General features: G+C 38.7%; 1 protein-coding gene across 2 annotated transcripts in view; it reads right to left on the reverse strand.

Annotated features, from left to right (window-relative positions):
• atp2a3 (ATPase sarcoplasmic/endoplasmic reticulum Ca2+ transporting 3) overlaps window positions 1-23,157 on the reverse strand; it is a 35,688-nt gene extending 12,531 nt beyond the window's left edge. For both annotated transcript variants that reach the window (XM_087808169.1, XM_087808170.1), the window contains exons 1-8: window positions 22,844-23,157; window positions 10,545-10,562; window positions 10,245-10,327; window positions 7,307-7,411; window positions 5,713-5,851; window positions 1,619-1,699; window positions 1,470-1,555; window positions 928-1,392 (exon numbers count right to left, since the gene is read on the reverse strand). In XM_087808169.1, the coding sequence (XP_087664295.1) occupies window positions 928-1,392; window positions 1,470-1,555; window positions 1,619-1,699; window positions 5,713-5,851; window positions 7,307-7,411; window positions 10,245-10,327; window positions 10,545-10,562; window positions 22,844-22,961 (1,095 nt within the window). In that variant the 5' untranslated portion in view covers window positions 22,962-23,157. The remainder of the gene's footprint in view (window positions 1-927; window positions 1,393-1,469; window positions 1,556-1,618; window positions 1,700-5,712; window positions 5,852-7,306; window positions 7,412-10,244; window positions 10,328-10,544; window positions 10,563-22,843) is intronic.
• Between the last annotated feature and the right edge of the window lie 162 nt (window positions 23,158-23,319).

A 23,319-nucleotide genomic window follows, 5' to 3' on the forward strand; every position in this document is an offset into this window, starting at 1 on the left:
CGAGTGTTTGCTCACTAAAATACATATTACGCTCACGTCCAAACGGCTCCAGGCGTTACACTCAAGGTCGTGCTTGTACTTGTCAGGATCTCAACCAGCAGTCAGAAATAAAGACGGTTTCATGGAAGAGCAACTGGCATCTGGATGTACGACATTGTACACCAATTAATCTTTCATATTTAGAACGAATTGTTGCTTGTTTATTCTCTTCATGGAAAAATGTTTGTTTTTAGTTAACCGTTGCGTTTTCTCTGGGTCAAGGTGACCCGAAGACAAATGTGCTTGTGGTATCCCTTGTCATTCACCTGGACCCAGAGACAACACAAGGGTTAACTTTGATGTACAGTTGAGATATCGACAAAATATTTAATATATTTTTCTTAGTTTTGTTTACCGAGTTTGGTGTTAAACTATATATGTAAACAAGTTATTATTATTATTATTATTAATACTAATATTAACTTACAAACAAGGACATTATTGCAAATATAAATAAAATGGTATTTTAATAATAATATATATTTAAGGAACTACAAAAGAAAACATACAATTATTATTTATTTGACAAGAAAAAAAATGGAGATTCTAATATTAACATTGGGTTTTTCAAAATAAATACGTTCATAAATATTAGGAGAAAGGAAACGGAGAGGGTTAAAATGGGCATTGTAAAAAATATTGTATCCGATTAACAATTTTAGTTACAAAAAAATAAAAAATAAAATGCAAACCAAAGAGGGTTCATTATAGAATTTTTTTTAAAATTGTTAACATTTATAAATACATGAAAACAGAGTTTGAAAAACATAAAACCCTTTTTTTTGTTTTGCTTAAATCATTTTTTTTAAATCCATACATGATAGTTATTCACCACCATGACAGTAGTGTCATTCCATTACACAGAAGCGACGGAACTTTCTGACTCACCCTGCAGACAGACATCTGGTTGGTGGTGAGGGTCCCGGTCTTGTCCGAGCAGATCACAGACGTGCAGCCGAGGGTCTCCACCGAGGGCAGGCTGCGGACGATGGCGTTCTTCTTGGCCATGCGCCGAGTGCCCAGAGCCAGACAGGTGGTGATGACCGCGGGGAGCCCCTCGGGGATGGCGGCCACAGCCAGCGCCACGGCTATCTTGAAATAGTAGATCGCCCCTCGGACCCAAGAGCCGCCGTGGACGGGGTCCCCGAAGTGGCCGATGTTTATGACCCAAACCGCCACGCAGACCATGGAGATGACCTTGGAGAGCTGCTGGCCGAACTCGTCCAGCTTCTGCTGGAGCGGCGTCTTCTCCTGCTCGGTGCACACCATCTGGTTACGGATCTTACCGATCTCGGTGCTCACGCCGGTGGCCACGACCACGCCGATGGCTCGACCTGCAGCTATGTTGGTGCCCTGGTGCGTGAAAAAGGAAGACTTGTTGATTTAGATAACAAGTTATTTCAAGTGGAAAAGAGTCTGTAAGAGCTTACAGAAAACAGCATGTTCTTCTTATCTTGATTCACGGCTCTCGGGTCGGGAACCGGGTCCGTGTGTTTGATGACAGACACAGACTCGCCTGAATGAAATCATTATCACATGTTTATCTGAATGTGTAGATTATTGAGCGTTATCGTGATACCTGTCAGGATGGACTGGTCCACACGCAGAGTGGTGGACTTGATGGACGTCAACCTGATATCAGCGGGAACCTTGTCACCAACTAAAAACGGAGTCAGAGATGAATATTTAGGGAGTTTTAAGGCATCTTCAAAAACATGGCTTGCAGTATTTCAGTACACAGCATTTTATATTTCTGTTGGAATTATACAAACAAAATAATAAATAAACATTTTATCCCATCAAGTCTAAAATATTGTATTTACTGTTTAACAAATCTTTAATGAGAATTTAAAAGCTTTAAACATAATGAATTAGAGAAACATATTTACAAATCAAATATGTTTAGATCTTCTAATAATAATAATAATAATAATTTCTAGTGTTTCTCTGATGTACTTAATCCTTCTAAAAATAACTTGCTGTTTTTTGACACTTTTAAGTGTACTGGAAGTAAGTAAGTCCAGTTTTCTAGACCAGGGTCACAAAGCGCTTAAACAATCAAAACAATACCCAATAAAATATATACTTAAAAGGTAACACCGAGACAAACACAGGAGTCTCAGAAAATCAGGGAAAAGCCTGCACGAATACACGAGAGAAAGATTGAGGCCAACAGAAGATTGATGTGATTCAAAAACAAAGAAGATAACAAATGGCTGTCGTGGCCTGAGTTGAGTCTTCACAGAATATCTTGGTAACTCTCCCAATTTAAACCTAAAGCAAACCAATTCCGCTGCAGCTTTATAAACTTTCTCTCGGGTGGCATAAAATCAAAATAGAATCCAATTAAAAGAACAACAAAATCATAAATAAGATTTTATAGCCAGGGTTGAATACCTTTCGTATAAAATCCATTTGTCAGCGTTGAAAAATGGTTTCAGAATCAGACTGATTCTATATTCTTGACTGACGCGTCACCACCTCGTGTCTCATTAATGTCAAGACACTATGGTCAGCCTTCATGGCATCACAAGAATCAACAAACATTTTCTCTGATTCCACTCAGTTGCCATTTTCCCAGATTACAAGAATAAGAACAACACACAACTCGCGGTTCTAATGTTTTCGACAACGGTGTGTTGTTTGAAGGAGGAACATGTATGTGTGTGTGTGTGTGTGTGTGCGTGGGAGACGATCGGAGCCTCCGTGTTCACAGCAGCAGGACTTGCTAAGGGCAGAAAACAGAAGCGTTTCAAACGCCCACACTCAACCTCCGATCCCTGGTCACACCTCCACTTCCCTACTACAGAAACTCAGAACAAAGAACCTGTAAGAAGTCTCCCACGTTTAAAAAGCAAAACAAATGAAAATGTCCTCAAATTAATGTCACATTTACAAACCAACCCAATAGTAAACATGTCAGTAGCCATTGAAAACTAAGATTTCTAAGTCCAACAGAGACCAGTAGACATTTTAAAAGTGTTAAAGTATAGATAAGCACATAAAACTTTGGATTATTCATTTAGAAATGGAAAATTATCAAATATAAGGAGATATTTTAAATATTGAACTAAAAGTAAAACAGAAAATTAAATGGTTTTAATTTAACTTTTGGAATGCCGTTATACATAATACTTTATATTTTAAACATACAAATGAAACCTTCTATATAAATACCAAATTAGACAATGTTAACGTAAAACTTATAGGAGCAGAAAAAGTCCATTAAAAAAAAAAACCCATTTTAAACTATATCACAGGATTGAAACATCAATAAAGGAAAATAAGAAATGTGAATAATAGAAAACCATAGATTCAACCATTATTTCCCTTTTTCCATCTTGTGTTCTTAGACATCCTTTTAATATGAATTGCCATGAATAGAAACCACCATCAAAGGATTGAAATATCGAGACACTTCTTCAGTACCGATGAAGTAACGTCGATGAAAATCCATAAAAAGAACCTGGAAATGAGCTCAGGGGTGAACAAGCGCTCAGCTGATCCGTGTTTTGGTGAAACAAGGGAAAGTCTTGCATAATAAACTGCATGTGCAGGAAGCACTTTTGCCAGAGTAATGATGAGCATGCAGATTTCCATCACTTCAACACCAATATAAAACATGACCACTTCACTCCTCCTAATGATCCAGGGAAAGTTCCAGTGGAAATGCAGATAAAACCGAAGTCATTACCAAAAATGGTTTCAACAAAAAACCTTGGAGAAGTCACACAGGGGCCGGTGGCGGAAATTTGGTTATATATATTTATTTTCTGTCTTTTTCTTGAATAAACTTGTCCTTTTCCGTAACCTTGCTACAGCATCCAGTTCCCATGGAAGAAATGCACCGAGGTGGAAAGGAGGGAAATACAATCAAGGCTAAATTTGATTCTTGTTGTGTTTTTCAGACAGACTCCATGTGCTTGCAGAGCGATGACAGATATTAATTTGGGGAGAGAAGAGCCGGCTGCATGTGTCCACTGCTGTTTGCTGTTGTTTAAAGCTGCTTAGCAACAAAATCACACGAGACAGCGACTAAAACATGATCTACGACTGCAGGCCCGGCAATAATGGGGAAACGACAGCAAAGTTTTTGATGCTTTTCCAAAGAGAAAAGTTTCATTTATCCAGGTGGTTCCTTAAAAAGAAAATATCTGCGCACTAATGATAAGGGACGATACATAATGCTGGACTCTGTGTCAGACGACAATGACAAAATGCTCTAAAAATTGAACAAACAAGTAGTTCAATGAAAAGGATTCTGGGGGAAAAGAGACTCAGGAACACACCGCAGAAAATAATATGGACAGGAGGATGGTTAAAAAACATTTTGATTCAGGGTTGGCAAATTAAAGTTTGAGTTGCATCAAAGGCTTCACCTGATGTCAGGGAGGATTTAAAACAATATTTTTGTTTTCCAACCAACATGAATGTGAGCTCTAATCTAGTCACTAAAGCAAAGATGTGTGACCTGGGTTAATATTTAGAAGAACAAATCGTGATCGAGCATGTGAGACTTGGAATATTTATATTTGCTTTTGTATCCGTTTCTGCTTCATCCAGTATCGCAGGGGCGGCCCAGGCTTTTACCTCTCGAGCTACATCACCCAGCTCTTCCGGGGGAAACCAAAGTATTCCAAGGCCAGCGTGACCTTGATACCACGATGCCAACTTTAGCTGCAAATACCTTAAGTCGTTCTATAATAGATGATGTTTACCAATAAAGAACGGTAAAAGGTCATCGTTAGAACAAGTAAGCTTTCACTATGAAACCAAAGTCATACTTCCATTAAGATGAAAACCCATTTGGAGCAACAACAGACCTGAACTCTGAAACCTGAACAGAGCGTCCTCCACGACCCTGTGAACTTTTGACACTATGAAGAAATAAAAACTCCAGTTGTCTTGGTGATGCTGTTGGTGTTGACGGTGACTTTGGTAATGGTGCGATGGGAGGTTGTGTGCTGCCATCTGAGCACTTGTGTGGGCCTGTCGGAGTCTAGATATGCGCCGTGATGGACGCCGGCTGCAACAAGCCCAAATTCCTCCATGCTATCAATCCCAGTAATCAGACAAGTTGTGCAGAAACATGTTGTCCTGACAAATTAGATCATTATCAAGTGATGGTTTCAGCTCTTGTGGAACTGAGTTAAAAAAAGGAAAATAATTGTCGAAGAGAAAAGATTAAACTGATTATTCATATCTTGACCACAGCTCACACACTCTGGCCTTCACAGATGTTTAAGAACCCAAGGCAGACCGGTTCTATTTTTAGACTTGCTCACACATAGGTGAGTCTACCATGGGGGGGAAGGAGGGGGGGCGGTTGTGGGTTCTTGCATGTACATGAGTGAAGGGCTGTCAAACATCCAGCCCAGGTGGTCAGACTGAGAGCATGGAAAGCCGAGGAAAGAGGGACGGCCATGGAAAAATGGAACTGGGACCAAAATACGAGGGGTGACCGCAGCCACTTACACTGAACCACACGAGCCCGGCAGAAACAGACACAACCGGAGAGAGGCCTGGCACCTGACCATCCAGAGAAAACACTCTTATGTAACCCTGGCGGTGATATTCCACTCGCCATTCCAGACTCATGAATGGGTGTGAAGACTGTTGCTCGCTGCGCCAACGTTGATCTAACGTGGTTAAGAGAGGGAGGGTGAGGTTTACCTGCCACCTCCACGACGTCCCCGGGTACGATTTCTCTGGCCTTGATCCTCTGAACCGTATTCCGGTTCATGCGGTAAACCTTTCCCATCTCCGGTTCGTACTCCTTCAGAGCCTCGATGGCGTTCTCAGCGTTACGTTCCTGTCAAGAGATTTAACCGTTATTGTCTGATGATTTCACTTATTTTTTTGTAGGGTAGTTTATGAGCCACAGCTGTAATATAGAGATTTATACAATAAAACTTAACCCAGGTTGCATCATTTTAAACTTTCCAGTGCAAGACAAACACAGTGGGATTATAACTCCACGCCCAGCAACACTTTTAATGGAGGATCTAGACAATAATCCCACTATAATACAGACGTTTATTTCATGTCTAGAACAATAAAACACGTTCATATTAACGCCTACGGTTAATTTTAATGGAATCTATTTAAAGTTGGTATATTTAGGAAACCTCTGAAATAAACTACATTTAATAATATTCAGAAAACAGACATGAATATATAGAAGATGTGTTATTTTGTACAGGTCTAATGCAAGACTTTTACAAAACATGGTTTGTGTTGCTGAGGATTTCTATAATGCAGTATCAAAGTTTTCGTTTAATGTTGGAGACAAGCTGACATCAGTGTCACTTCAACAAAGTTTACCACAAATGTACACAGTAAATATTAAACAAATATGATCTAAAAAACCTGGTGAACCAGTTGAGGCCTTAACTATACTTGACTGCAAGTGTACAAATATAAGTGAGTTAATATTTTCAAATAAGCAAACAGGGTCTTGTTTACACCATTTACATAATATTTGTGCGATTATGTATGACGAGGACTGGCGTTCAATGCTAGGGAAAGAAGACCAGATGATGCATTTGACGGCTACTCTATATTCATCTATATTCAAATATGACCAACATGTTGACGCCTCAGGTTGGATCCACAGTAGCTGCTCCGAAGTCCAAATCTAGAGTTGAACTCAAGACTCACTTAAAATTCTATGTGACGTGGTTATGGTCTTTTCGGTAGTAAAATAATAGTAATGCTTATGGTTATTGTTTACGCTTGTTTTATGTTTTTAAATGTCACATTTATTAATTTTAAAGACCAATTTAATTTAATAATAAATACTTATTATAGCAGTATTCATCGAAAATATCACATGAATTATACCTTAATAAATAAACTCCTATAAATGATACCACAATATACTGATTACTAGAAAATCTAGGCGAATAAAGTGTGTTGAAATTAAACTAAAAGAAACTAATTTTTCAAATAGAATTTATCTTAAAGGAGCAGAAAGTCTGGACTTTCTCTAAAAAGACTGTACTCTTGGAACGTGAGCCAGGATGGTTTTATAAAGCCGTGGTTTGTTTGGATCCAACTAATCCACTGAAGACGGTTCCATTGCAATGTCCCGTTTTAAGACATTCAGATGTCAGAACACGCAGCAGATGATGAACTTTGTTGGAGGTGAACTTGTTTATGCAGCAGCAGGTCGACATGATAAATGACATTGTGTTCGTTTACATCCTCTACTGGATGTCTGTGTGTATAAAATTAACCCAAAGACACACACGGGATGATGGCTCACCTGCCAGACCCCGATGACAGCGTTGGCGATGAGGATGAGAAGAATAACAATGGGCTCCACAAAGGCGGTGGTCGTCTCCTCCCCCTCCTCAAACAGTGCCAACACCTAAGTTGACATACGGGAGAAATAATCTTAGCAGACGAGCTAACATAACACACACAGCTTGGACAGCAGTCGGTAACACAAGTGAACCTTGACGTATGTATGGGGACCATCAACGTATAACTTATACAACTAAAGTTAGAGTCACTCCTGTTCACACTTCACATCTGTAATATCACACACATTTATTATTGTTTCAACACTGGGTATTTCACTTGACTGAAAGGTCGAGTTCCCAATAAACTCTTATAAGGATTGAAGATCACTGCAGCACCTGAAAAAGAGCCATTCACAGTTCTGATAAAAAGGTAAATCAGTCAGACTCAACAGGCTAAAATGTATACAGTTTTAGTCGCAGGTCGGAATTTTTTTTTTATAATAGTATATTTATTTAGAGGAAATGTGAGTCTGATGTGTGAGTTGTGATATTTACAAACTTGGAGGTTTGAAAACCTCTGTTAGAGTTAATATTATTGCCTAAAAGGAGTTTAATTAAGAAAAAGACAATAAAGTTCCTCTGAAATAACGTTAACGTTTGACTCTTCACGAGTGAAAATTAGTAACAAAAAAAGACAAACTCTAGAAACTAAACTTATGTTTCAGAGTCCTCATTCTTAATGCCTAAACACAAACATGCTCACACATTAGCACCAAGTCTCTAAAAGCTAGGAGACACACGCATAAAGAACACCATCGTCGGCATACAATAAATACCCAAGCATCTTATTGTAACCAGTCCAGAGCTCTTGCTGATTCAGCGTTATGGTTTTCATGCCATTTGTTGATACATAATGATGAATCCGCATTAGCAGACTGTGAAAAAAAAAAAAATCAAACAAACTAGAGGAGTTCAATGATAACAATTCTGGGGGGGGGGGAAATAACCCAGAAACACATTGCAGAATTTAATTTGGATAGAAGAATCTTTACATGTTTTAATCTACCTTTTACAGTCATTGATTCATGGTAAAATCGGGATCAACAAGTTTGGGGTCCCCTGCTCTAAACGATGGGCTTCAACCAACTACATTATCCAGGAGCTGTAAGCTGTAAGCGAATATGGAAATTAAACAAATATTTTTGATAATAAAAAGATGATATTTAACTGGAGTGCTAACAGAGGGAATTTCCCCCACATATAATTAGCATCAATAAACAAAAAGGCGCTAACATTTGCTAGTGTATTTCTACATTTGCAGTAGCACATCAGGACATGGTTTCCGAGCAAAAGTAAATCTTTTCAATTTGTCTCTTTAACACCGATTTTTTTGTGCTTAACATCAGAAATATTAGAGGTCGGACTTTATCTGACACCTCTTCTCCCTCCTTGACTCCAGGACAATCTCTCAGCTGCATTTTACTGAGTCACAAAGCAGCTCTCAGACAGCAATAAAACAAGGTGGGGACTCTTTCGGGAGCTCCTGAGACACACTGTGATAAACAGATCACGGTAAGAGTCGACGTGCGGTACAAGTGAGTTGGTGGGGAGCAGTGGAACAGCAACTGTGTTCCATATAAACAGAGCTATTAAAGCAAAAAAAAAAAAGCCTGATTAAGGTGGAAAAACGTCCTGCTGGAACTGCCCACACGCCGGCACCAACACCCGTCCTGGATCCATGTCGCATACATATTTAGAGCACATTTTCCAGCTTTTAAAAATAGCAACAGCAATTTCTCCCAGAGAGTCATGCTGTAATAGAAGGAATTGGCTGCAGCCAGGATTCCCTCGCCGCACCCTCGTGTGAACCTCGGAGAGCAAGCGGGGTCACGATTGGTGGTGCCGCTGTCTGGTTTCCCTCAGAGGAACCATGGCAACACCAGATGGGGAAGACGTTAATAGACGAGTTTCCAGATGAAAAAGGAGAGAAACAAGCAGAGTTGGGCAGAAATGTGACGGACAAATAAATCATCTAAAACTAATGATGCAGAATATGAGGTGGCTGTTTCCTGGATCGTGGCCAGAGTGTGTTTCAAACGCCATCTGGGCGATTTTCAACTTCTTACACAGAGTGGCATCATGGGAAATGACTGTTTATTCAGAAGAGAAAAGCTTAAAAAACCAAACACAGCGTTTATACAGATGATGTTTAAAGCATCAATGGGGGATCTCGTCCATGTTTGCTGAAAATGTGTTGACTTCACCAGAAACAGGTTCTCAGAATAAGAATCAACCCCTATAATTATCGGCCGGAGGCGATAGATCACTTCCTAATGTTGGGAGTGAGTTCTTGTGACGTGAACATGCTTAAAATATTGAGATCTGTACGTTTATCTTATGTGTCTTTTATTTATTTTGAGGTATTCGAATTTTAAAAAATGTTGTACACAAAGTACTATTAGCTGTTGTAAAAATATTTATCTGCCATTTTGTTTTCATGGAAATGTGTGGAACGGTTTGAGATCATTGAAATATTGTGGGTGGGGTGACTCTTAAAAAAGCTTGTACATTGTACACAACAACAACAACAACACAAACAGGAGTTAAAAAAAACAAACAACAACTATATTGCACTTGAAGATAAGCTTGTTTGAAAACAGGCGAAGATTAATATTTCCTACCATGTTGAGTGAACATAAAATTAAGCTGAGATAGTAAATTAACCTTGTGTTATCTATGGGTCAAGGTGACCCAGTGGCCAGAAAACAAATGTGATTAAGGTATCCCTTGTGTTGTCACCAGGTCAAGATGAACGACCTCCACCACTGAACTTGATCTTGACCCAGAAACAAAACAAGGGATACCTCAAACACCTTTGTTTTCTGGCCACCGGGACACCTTGACCCAGAGACAACAAGGGTTAAAAAAAATGTGATTGAGGATCTCAAAGTAACTCACAAAGGAGACGATTGCAGCCAACAGCAGGATCCTAACCAGCAGATCTTCAAACTGCTCCACGACCAGCTCCCAGAGAGATTTTCCTACCGAACAAGACAACAGTTAGAATCTTCACCGCAACAATCACACCCTTTGACCTCGGCCTGTGAGAGAAAATCTACATCTGAAGGTCGTCAGTGGAGCTTAAGGTTTGAGTGAAACTCGCAGAGCCTGCAAATGTGCGGCGAAAAAGACTTGAGACATTTAATCAGCTTCTAAACACCAGCAGAGTAACAGCTCAGTGGAAAAATCAATATTTACCTTCTTCGGCCGGGAGCTCTGTAGGTGTCGCATCACAATCGAATTGGTGGTGGAAGAAATGGAAAAGCAGAGAGATGGATGGGAGAAGAGAAGAAACAGTTAATGTCAAACTTATTCATCTAGAACGATGATATCATGGTTTTTTAAATAAATTTAAAAAACGGGTTTAAATAAGACGTGAAAAGATTAAGAATATTTTTTATACAACACCTGTGATTCCGTGTCAGGACACTATAATTTGTCTTATCCAAATCTTAAAATGTTTTCAAATATTTACTTTCTTATGACTTTCACAGATGTGACCTAAAGTGATGCATCAGTATTACTAATTACCCTCTAGCTAATATTGATATCAATAACAGGTGAAACTGGAATATACTTTGAGTTCATTAAGAGCCGCTTATTAAACTTTAGCACCAAGAATATGAATGCAAACATACATATACTTGATGAAAGCATGTTAATAAATATAAAAAAGTATTAACCAACAATCAAATAGAACGTTATTCTCTTGTCAGTGTTACAGAAGAAAGTTTTCGTCCTTCTACTGAACCGATTGCTCAAGGAATCGGTCGCTGCCGTCCATTCATGTGAACATGAAACACTCGGATGTCAGAAACTGAGGCAAAAATATGTTCTTTAAAATGCATTATGCTATTCATCCTCAGTTCCTCACTAAGCACTCCAATGCCAAGTTGCTCATACTCTTCTTTACCAATTCATACACATGCAAAAAAAATTCTGTTCGATTGTTTTCTACTTCCTCACATTTTGTTTAATACCTTTCTACATTATAACACTTTGTTTTTATGTGGCCCTGGGGCAAAATCTAGGTCACTGTATCATTTTTTGTGGCCCACCCCAAATGGTTGGGTTACCAAAAGTCATGTTGATTTGTTGACCTACAAAAGTAGCAATGTTTAAGATAATAACAGATATTATGGATGTCATCAATAAGATTTAAACGGATGTTTAGGAGATTTGTTTGGACAGCAAACACAGAGATCTTTAAGATGAATTGGGCCTCAAAGAATGAATATATAATTATCATAACCAGACTTTCCATTTAGTAAATTTTTTCTTTTTTACCATTTCTTTGTGTGTGCACATCTCCGTTTTTTGTGTTTGCATACATCTTTAAATGACGCATGTTAAATTACATCATTATTATTATCGTAGGCCATGTTGTAATAATGTTCAGATAAATCAAGTTTAATTTGGTTAATTTGTCCTTATCCTACACTGCTTAAATAAATAAGTCGTTTTTCTTCTCAGTTAGTAGCTGGTTGATGGAGGTTGACTCATCAAAAAAAAAAAAGTCTGCCAATGTCTCTGATCGATGATGGGAAGCGAACTGTGATGCGTCTTCGGGCCAGAGCACTTTTATTGAAGATGACGGAAACTGACATTTCATGTTGTTGTCTTGTCGGTCATAACTATAAAAAAAAGAAGAAAAAACACAATCCTTCATCATCAGGCTTCGGTGGTTGACATGCTGCAGTTCTTTCATGCAAACAGTAAAAGAAAATGTCAGTCTCGGAAAGAAAGAAACTTAATGATGCTTCTGCATCTGCATATTTGGGGGGGGGGGGGTTCTAAAAGAAGGAGGAAATGGAGCGACTCATTCATGACACCGACCACACTCATGAATCACCGGGAATAAATAAAACTAACAAGTACGAATAAAGAGTGTGACCACACTGAGACATCTCTTCTCAGTCCACCCCCACACACTCGACCCATCAGTGGAAGAAGCTGAACACAAATTAAGATGAAGGAACATTAACTGCCATTGTGTCACGATCATAACACAACACGACGCTGGATGCTAAGTATGTGGGTTAGAACCCTCGCAATAACTACTACAAAACAGATAACTCTAATATTCTTGAAATGCTTTAGAAAAGTTCACCAATACTCTCAATGTAGCAGTAAAAAAGGCCTGGTTAAGAAACGATCTATTAATACTACTATTTATTAACGCAATAAACAGTCTTTTTGACTCCTTTCTTTATGTCATTTAATGTAATGTCCATTTTAAATAGATCCAGAGCAACAAAAGATACGTTTTTTCGTTTAACGATGTTAATTTACTCAACAACTAATTAGTATTTGAGCTGAGACGCAGAAGAAGCGAGAAATAATGAGGAGTGGAAACCTCGTGTTCACCAGCATGTTTTGTCCAAAGTGACTCCACATGGAGAAAACGTGACCTGCAGGCAGACGGGGTGGAAAGGGGGAAGGACCATGACGCGAGACTCAGGCCTCCTTCCAACAACAAAAAAAACTCACAACCGCACACTTTAAACATCCCGGCTGTGGAAATGAACTTACATCATCGTTTCTGAAATCATGCCTCAGTGTTTTTCTGAGGGCACGATGCAAACACACATTTATTTTTAACCTGTCACCAAAATAAGAAACCAACTGTAGAAACTACTGATCACTAGTTAGTTACAGGAAAGAAGCCGATTGAATCTGAGGTCGAAACAGACTTCAACAGCTGGACATTCCTTTAGCCTCAATATTGTGAGTTGTTTCTTGATTCAGGAAATTAGAACCAGTTAAAAAATATAATTCAAATCTAAAATAAGTAAAAGAAATGAATTTAATAGTTTACATTTTAACATCCTTAGATTTTTCCTTTTTTATGGATATTAATATATTGTTTTGACTCAAACCTGAGATTAACAAGAGATAAAAGGTTAGTATTGAAGTGCTGATACAGACGTGCAGATCTCAACTCTTCGCTCAAGGTTGTGTCATAAAGGCCGCCGAGTCATCTTCAAACGTGTTCTGAACTCTTCAACTGTCTAGAGGCTTTTTCAAGTCTGGAGTGGACACGGTTGAAGTCACAGCAGAATGTAAAGTGCTCCAGCAGACGCGGGTCCTGGATGTTGTTGATGTTTTCGTGGCAGTTGTTGCTGCAGAGACTCGCCGGAGAGGGAGAGGGCTGGAGGTGTTTCCCCGGCTTCACTCTGCCAAGGATTCCCTCACAGTCATCTGGGCTGTGTCAACCCAAGGCTTGCCCGAGCACATTCCTGAAAACTGACTTCACCTCCATGTTCGGCTGCCCCCCCCCCTCTCCTCCCTTCCAGGTCCAGACAATGAATAAAAGAGCTTGTTTACAGGCGACTGAGAAATACGAGCAGAAGTGAGGGAAACACTTCCTGGAGACGGTTGCCAGCTACTGCTGGGAGATGGTTCACCAGCAGGAAACTATTGCAGAAGCCAGGGTTCGATAACACTTTCTTATGACTGCATAAGACATAGATAATATATTTAGACCAACCCCTATTGAATGAATAGAAACGGTTATTGTGCAACATGACCTACTTTCCTAAAAACCTACCTACAAAACTTTTTTTTAACCGACCTGCTCGTTTAATTTTCAACTTATCATAAAACTCTCAGATTCACCTTTTCTACAAAAATATCTTATTCAAGTCATATTTATTGTCAAGTTTATATGCTACATTATGAAATCTACTTTTTAAACGTTTGATTCACCAAAATAACAACAATTAATTAATTTTTTCTTACTAGTGGAAATACACAACTTGTCAATTGCTACATCTTCCGTTTCCGTTACTTTCAAAATAACATTTGATGGGATGATAACTCCTCTATCTTACTAGTTCACATTGTTCATTTGGACAGACGTTTCGGAAAAATGTTGACATCACTGATGTCATTCTAAAGCATGAATAGTTGATTTGGAACTTTACAATAGTGTTTAAATGAGCTATTCGAAGGCAATTTGAACACTTTCAAGATGACTTAAAACTTAATGTTTCATTAAACTACCATTATCTAACAACCTGATGCCATTTTGAACAATAAAATGAGTCACAAAACTGTATATAAAATGAACAATAAACTGCTACGGCACCTTTAAAATGTTTTATGGCCTCATATCTGTGCTTCAATACATTTGCAGTTCAGTTAAGTGAAGGGAGCAGCTTCTTTTAATTAATAAACAGATCCATCATCAAGATTGAGCTGTAAAACTCAAACTGTATCGTGACTGCTACCTTTAATCCATTATGATTCAATGGCTGGTTGAAGCCTCTTAATGAATTCCTCACCTGGAGAAGTTTTGAATGCATTAACCAGATCAAATGCGAGTTTCAAAACGTTGCAAGTTTCCTAACCTCATTATCTGTGCAACATAGAGGGCGGCGCAGGTAACTGCACAAGACAGCAGCACTTTATTCTTCTCCATGAATGACGCAGGGTTTCCCTCGAGGGAGGCGACGAAAACAACCTTTAGACGCCTGAAATATGTCAAATCGTGATAAAAACAACAAACGAAAATAATCGTTCTAATCTCTAATCACTTTGTATCCAGAAGATTAAATTCCAAACTAATAATTAACTTTTCAAGCTGTATTATCTGCCTCAATAGTTGTTTCATTCATTCAACTTTAAAGCTTTACTTGGTTATCTTTGTCAGAACATGAACTAAAAATGTATCAAATATACAGCTTAACATTATTACTTTTAGGTTGTATGACCTATACGAACAGTTAACATCTTATTAAATCATAAAGATTTTTCTATTCAAGTTTAACCCTTTTATTTATATAAATGAATAGAAATGATTGAGAAAAAATAAGAATAATGTATAGCAATAATGGATTATAATAACACAAATAAAGCAAGATCAAAAATAAATATTTAAACAAAAATAAATCAATATAAGGTAAAACTATTCACTGCAATGTTAGTCAATGATCAGCCAAATATAATAATAATTATTGTAATTAATAATATCAATTAAATATTTAAAAACATTCAAATGTAACAATTTTATTTTATTTTTTTCATTCAGTGTTGACTCTAACTTGACTTAAGCAAAATCATTACATTAATATAGTAAAATGAGTTTTATTGCTCCAAACTTGCGTCCTGATCCATCACGAGAACTTGAGAAGATTGAAAACTAAACTTGGGCTGCAGCAACACATGTTTGACATATTGCTTCATCAACATACTTAAACAGATTAAACAGTTTACTTAGAGTAATATATGTCACAGACTTTAAAGATCAACATTAGAACATTAGAATGTTTTTGAATGTTATATTTTTTTAACCATTTAAATCTTTCAACAGATGTTGTGTAGAATAGTTTTCATTGTGTTCAAGTAGAGATAACTTTGACTTATTAAACGTGTTTTATCTCTCGTGTGCAGGACAAAGAAATGTAATTTAGTGTGAATGAAAAAAGAAGAAGAATTAACATCCTTGTCATGAAGCATTAAAAATCCAGCAGGTGTCAGAGGGACTGTGACAGAAGAACAAGCCAGCACAGATCCTCTGATTCGGGTTTTGAAGGCAGTTTAGAGAGTGAGACGGGCCTCAGCTCATTGGTCACAGAGTGTGTGACGCCATCCAACTGTGGTCAGGGAGAAAATGGTTTGAATTCAGATTCATGGGGGCACGTTAACAGTGTTCTTTTTTAGTTTCCTGCCGATTTAAACTCGGGTTTCGACAGCAAATGTGGAGTCGGCGAGTGCCGAGCTTAGCCGAGTTGAAGTGAAGATCAAGTGAAGCAGAAAGTTCTTTGAAACATTAAAGAGGAGGTTCTGAGTGAGAGAAAAAAGGAAATGGGTCTGTTAGCAGAACAGGACATGCACGGGTTGATAGCGAAGAGCAGATATCATGTCGGCTTCCTCTTTATGCTGACAGCTGTTAACACGACATCCCGGCAAAGAGAGGAGGACACACTGACACCGCAAGGGTTGCAGCACAAAACTGCCTCAGAGCTGAACATACAGAACCATGTTAACATTTCAACGATCGAGGGATGTCCCAATATTCAAAAGTTGAGGATTCAGATCAAGAGCAGGGACCGATGCTTCCTCACTTTTGATATCATCTCTCTCTGGGTACGAAGGGTATCCCAGAATGCCTTGTATGCAAATGAATGGTTGTCGGTAGTTTTTTAAATGACCTACATCATCGTAACTTCACTTATTTTCATGATTGATCTTAAGCCTGGTGGTAGATTCAGAGCTGAGCTTCAAAATTAATTCATTTCTCGGTGGTTAAGTTGTCATTTATCAAGCCGACATGCACCTTTTATTTAAGGTGTAATAATATAGTGCCGTGATAAGCAGCGTTAATGATAGCTATAATAGCCGTTAAATTTAGCGATGTTTCCGCCCCATATTTCCATAGTCGTTTTACTTTTACAGGTTATTTGGTTGAATATCTGGGTATAATAAATTGAATTACCATGTAAGCTACAGAAAGAAGCCTAATAATTGATGGAATCTACTGACTCCTTTAAGAAACATCTTAAGACGTTTTTATTTGTTCAGGCTTTTCCTTGATTTTCTGGAACTCCTGTTGTGTTATCAGTTTTATCTTGATCTTTAAAATATATACTTTATTGAATATTGTTTTGATCGTTTAAGCGCTTTGTGACCCTGGTCTGGAAAAGCGCTATACAAATAAAAATGACTTACTTACTTACTAATAACTGAGTGGGTTTCCCACATCTAGTTCATAAAACCCAAGGATTGAATGCATCTTCTCACTCAGACCAGGTGAAATGTGTACAAAAGTTTCAACTTTTGACAAGGCCCACGTCACAGTTTTCTATTGCCCAGTAGAGGTAACAATAGAAACTCTTGTGATGTCAAAATTCTTATTGTAAGTCGAGGCTCCGCGGTGCAACGAGTCCCAGGAAATGTTCCGCAAACACATGTAACATTTAGTCTTTTGTAGCACGTAACAAATATTGGTGGCATTGTGCTCAGGTCCCAGGTCGCCCGGGGTCGAGGCGCAGCGGTGAGTCAACACCACCCGGGCCCGAGCGGTGACTGACAGCCTCAGAGGTGGGAGGGAGGACGACAGGCGACGAGCCGCGGCAGGATCTTATGATGGCAGCGAGGCAGCGACACGAGTACGAGCGCCGGGAAAAAACACGGAAGTGACTCAACACCCTACAGACTTACTTCAACAACTTCTCTTCTTCTCAGCCCACACTTATGCTACCACCTAACGCTTGCCTGGAGAGAAGCAACACAAGTCAACGTTAATGAAATTAAAGCCTCAACAATAAAACTTGTTTTTATCTCTCGTCTTATTCAACACTTCAAACTTGGATTAGGTATTCTGTCCCTCCGGACCACGCCTCCTATGTTGCATTTGGTCGGCGCTAGAGCTCAGCTCTAGCCCAAGGGAAAGAACAATAATAAAACATTTGTTTTATTCTCTCAAAGCGGTTCCTTCACGTAAAACTGAACTACTACCGCAGTGGTTCTCAATCTTATACTGGTCTTTGAGGGGACATCAGAAACATGTACAGTGTTCCTGCGACATATTGTGGTTCACCTTTACTGGACTTATTTTGCACGCGGTGCTGGATATTCAAAAATGATTACGGTTAAAATCAGGAATGGAAAAGCTTCTCGTCACAAACTGGTGAATTACTGGAACAGAAGATATGCTTTAACACAACCACAGAAACGACAACAATTGACTCACCAACCTCACTAATGGTGCAAAACAATGAACTCCCATGATGCCTTTCTACATAATGCTCCATTAAGCGGCGACTGTTTGGTCGCTAAAATACTGCATTTAAAATGATACATCTGTTGCCATGTAAAAAGAGACCGACAGCGGTGATTGGTTGGCTGGGCGGCAAAGCATAAGGGGAGCGGTTCAGGCATCAAGAAAATGTTGTTAAATACAACCTTATCCATTGTCCATCTACTTGTAGTTATTATTAATCACTTTATTGTTAAAATTACGCATTGTTTGAGTTTATGAACTGTGCAAATGTTTTTGTTTTTTAACAAAGGGCAAATTAAACAGTCACTACTCAGCAGTTTTCCCTTAATGCGGGGGGTTTTCGGAAAGTAACCCCGACAACAATCCGACCACTGTACATAGATTTCTTCATTTATTCAAGGAAAAATAATCATCTTTCTCGAGTATAAATCATTCATGTATTCTTCCACCACATCCTGTTGTTCTGAGTGTTATCTTGCCCTTTAAAGTATATACTTTATTGAATATTGTTTTGATTGTTTAAGCGCTTTGTGACCCTGGTCTGGAAAAGTGCTATACAAATAAAAATGACTTACTTACTTACAACGTAACAATTCAAATGAAGAACATTTTAAAAGTTCATACCACAGAGCACTTGCAGTAGTACTCAAATGAATCAAACAAAGGTGGAACAGGAAACGTCTTGAAGTGCAAGCGTAGGTTCTTCTGACATGCACGGAACACAGAGAACTGTGAGAGGAAGTTGTAGAGGAACACCATTGAGAAGGAAGAGAATTAACATGAAAGCAAACATGTGACGAACATATCAGTTAAAAGGTTTATCTTCACACGTTCCTTTTTATCTCGATCAAGTTGCCTCGTGTCAACTTACAAATTGACCGTCATTTAGGCAGGAGTCTTGTTTCGCCTGAATGTATTTCATAACTTTGCTTCAGGGAGTGTCAACAGGCAGTGACAAGTGTAAGCAAGTATTAAGATCCTTTTTAAAAGAAATTCTTGATGGCAAATTTCTTGGTAACAGGAGCGCCGTCAATTGAACTCCTGGTTATCAGTTGAATCCACTAAGAACCAGTGCATTCTGCCGCACGTGTTAATGAGCTTCATTTAGCGGAGCAGTAATTCATTAAGATAATAAGACATCAATTAACTTTATTACTGTGAGGTGAAGGGCTAAGGCTGGTGCTAGCTGCTATGCTAGCCAAACCACTTAAATGTAAGACAATTAACCGCCTCTTTGCATGTGGGAGGAAACCAGAAGGCCACACAATGACACACAAAGGAAGAGGGGTTATTTAAAACCTGAGTGACTTCATTATGATGCCCCCGTCTTTAGATCCCATTGATAGACGTCAAAGGAAGAAAATAACAATGGTTTGGATGGAAAAATTTGAAATTATTACATATATTTACGTTGAAAAAAAGGTTAAATATATAAATAATTTAAGTTAATTTAAGTGTTGATAGAATTTGGGAATATATAGGTTTTTTAACCTATATAGTTTTTGACTTTTGAAGTCTGAAAATGCTTTTTTTTTTTTTTTACATTCAAAATAGAATTTCTATACATGCAAGTTATTGTAAAGGAAATCTTTTTTTTTTATATTCAATTATTTTTAAAGTATTAATCATGATGAGTTGCTGTTAACCTGGTTTTAAGGTCATTTACCTAAGATAGTAATACATATAGCACAATTTCCTGCATTTATAATATATTTTAAAGCCTAATGCTACTAAATAAATAGTAAAAATAACAGGTTTACTGTTTGTTTACTAATTTGTTAATTATTTTTTTAACATTTAAAACTAGGAAAGTAAGTCAGAGCATTAATGTTTTAAGAATTCAGATGAGCGTGTATGTATAGAAAGAGACTAAGATTGGGCCAAAGATTATGTTATACGCGCCAGTGAGCAAAGCTGCCTCCATCAGACGTGCTGTTGAGGGCACGTATTACAAGAGCGAGTGTTGTGGAGCCAGGATTTCACCCTGAGGGTCAGCCATCTTTGAAATAACAGTACCAGCCCTGCTTCAAAACAAACTTGATTGCTTTTGAAGACCTTTAAATTGACTGATCATCAAAAAGTGACATTTACACACAGGTCAGTGTGAGTTACTTTCAGGTCTTCAGTTCTTGTCTGTCGCCCAACAGACAGACAGACCTTTAAAGAAGGCCAGCATATGAGATGGAGTATATTGTAAAAAAAATGGGCATGTACTTGGAAGATTGAGGTCAAACTAACATCATTTGTGCAAGCTTACCTAATGAGACTGAGGGGAAATTCACTGTAGCTGGACAGCAATTAAGCAGAAACTAACAGCGGCACTACAATAAAAAGCTCTAAACCTTCCACCTCCCAGAAGATTCAACACACTTTCACATCTTTAAATAGTATTGTTGAGACACTCTTGGCAGAAGGCCGTTAACAGGAAAAGTGACTTTACTCTGGTGTCTCAGTCAGAGTAAAACTAATGAGTTTAACCAAACTGACTTAGAACGGTCAGTACTTTCCTGCACTCCTTAGACAGCTACCAATGGACGGCTCTCAAGCATATGTTACTGGAAGAATCAACTTGTCTCAAACATCAGGCCACCAAGTGCCAGAACACCTGAATTGCACTACATAAATGTGAATGGCTTTTCTTTAGGTGCTACATTTTTAGCATCCTCTTATTCTGCAACTTCTACTCCTCACTTCTACTGCTTTACATTTTATTTTTATTGACATGCTTTACATGTTTACAAAGAAAATGTTTAAAACAAAAGTATTTTCATATAAGCAAAACGCATTAAAGGAACCAAGGGTCAAGAATTTTCGGAATTGACCTTTTAATGTTCAAACATAACGTAACTATCAATACTATATGATACATTTAAAATAAAAAAAAACAATGTATTTAAAGCATAAGAGGTTAAACTTTATGAAAGATTTCTCGAATTAAATATCAACCAATACACAGGCTGATATCTGTCTTTATCAATCATTGCAAATAGCTCCACAAGGATCCTTGATCATCTTTATTACAGACTGCAGTAAAAAGCTATTTGTGGCTCTGCAGACAACCGGTGAATGTAAAATGCTATATTATGAATATAGCATTATACTCTTTCTGACATGAGAACATGGAAGTCTATTCAAATGTGTCAATATCATGATACAAGTGTATATATATATATGACAGGTAAGAAATATGGCCGAGTATCGATCAAATATTTTCAACAAAGGCACTGATACTAGTGCATTTAATACAGATTCTTGAACTTTTTTTCGTAACCAGTTTTCCAAGATCAACTGTAACAAGAGTAAAATGACATCACACATAGTACATATATGTAGTTTTTTTTTTTTTTTTAAAGATTTGGTATACAGGGTATTTGCACTCAATAAGCAAATAACGTCGAGTGCAAAAGAACACTCGCTAGACAAATTCATCTGACGTTCACTGCCTTTGTCCCTCAGTTTTTCTTCAGGAATATCCACACCAAGTTTTGATTAGTACCGAAACTCGACACCGAAAGACGTAGCACTTCATTATTTCAGTCTGTGCCAAAAAATTTTGATACCGAGCCGTAGTAAGAAAATACTGAATAGGATAAATGAAAACTACTTAACGCTACAGTTGCTCTTTTTTCTGCTAAATTCAGAAACCGAGCAGGAGATGCCGATTTATAAACTTAATTTTTTTGTTATGTTTAGTCAAAACCAGTTAAAAAATGTATTAATTAACTTCTAATATTTGAGTGTGTTTTAATGCAATGCTTTGAATGAGCTGCAATACAACAAGTTTCAATTATTCATTTATTTGTATTTTTTAATTAATTGCTTTTGCTTTTTGTAAGAATAAAAAACAACTGATTTTTCAATATGTTCTATTACGTCAATCCAAATATGGATTCTCAATGAAAATATTCTGAAATTAAAATGAAATAAAGTTTTTTGCTCGACTAAATGTTTATGTGTGTATAGGTTGAGTTGTTTACAGTCTGCATTCACATCAACTGTTATTTTGTTCTTATCCAGAAAGTATTTTAAGAGACATGCACTGAGATACAACAGACTCAACCTCACGCTACAAATGTACTTTTTTTTTTCCTCAGACAGTTCTTAGCCATTCCAGCACATCTGAAGCGTCTGTCTGCCAAGCGCAGCATAAACAACGAGCTGCAGGCCCAGAGAGAATCCCTCCTTCTCTACGATGGCACGCTCGCTCGGGCAGGAAGTTGACGATTGAACGCGAGAAAGATGTTATCTGAGGCAAGACGTCGCTTTTTCCATGAAGTCATCGCGAGCCCCTCAGTGCAGTGGCTGCAACAAAAGAGCTACTGTGTGACTGGCACACGTCTGGAGGTGAGCAGATGTCAAGGACGAACAAGGGATTAAATTAAATATACGGTGTTTGACGATCACCTGCAAACATCTACTTCCTCTTCTTGTAACTCGACCTGGAAAGTCAAAACCGCGGCACGAGGCGCGACTGTTGAAAATGAAAACAGGTTGTTCTAGAATGACGGATTCAGAACCTCCAGCAGCTCATCCTCCCATTCCTGTAGTCTGATCCTGCGCGCACTTCCTGATCCTCTTGCGTGCACGCGCGCGCTCACGCACACTTTGCCAGACTTTTTTTTTTTTTTTTTTTTTAATCACGACCTGGACGCGGTGACGTCACTCTACCGCTGAACACCTTGAGTCGAACAATGTCATTAAATTCACGTTGTTTGTTGTTTGTTTTTGTTTATTTTATGCCAACCTGGCGTCAAAGGGTTCGAACACTCACCGTTCGGTCCATACTTCTCGAGGTTGCTCTTGACCTGGTCCAGGGTCAGCCCCGTGTTCTCGTTCACGCCGAAGTTGTCCAAAACTTCGCTGGCGGGTTTCTCGTGCGCGTTCTCCATCTTGCTGGTGTGAGAAGGACAACAAACAGCTCGGGGTGCAGACTCATCTACTGGAGGAGCTGCTGGGGGTTTTCTCTGGAGGGGGGGGGTGGTCAGGGGGTCCCCGCCTTTCGTGAAGAAATCCTCCGCTTCGGTGGCTCCACACGCTGCTGGCGCTCAGTGGCTGGACTGCTGCTGCAGCTTCATCTCCATCTGAAGGTGTGCTGCGGCTGTGCCGGGCAGCCCCGCCCCCTCACCGCGAGGACACGCCCACCCCGCGTTCCTATTGGCTGCTCGCACCTGAGCGCGGCCGGGCTGTCGAAACCAGGTCAGCTGACTTCCCCCTCCTATAGCTAGTGCAGTTTTTTTTTTACATTAT

The sequence above is a fragment of the Callionymus lyra genome, chromosome 14 (genome assembly GCF_982586985.1).
Source record: "Callionymus lyra chromosome 14, fCalLyr1.hap1.1, whole genome shotgun sequence".
In the NCBI taxonomy this organism is placed as follows: Eukaryota; Metazoa; Chordata; class Actinopteri; order Syngnathiformes; family Callionymidae; genus Callionymus; species Callionymus lyra.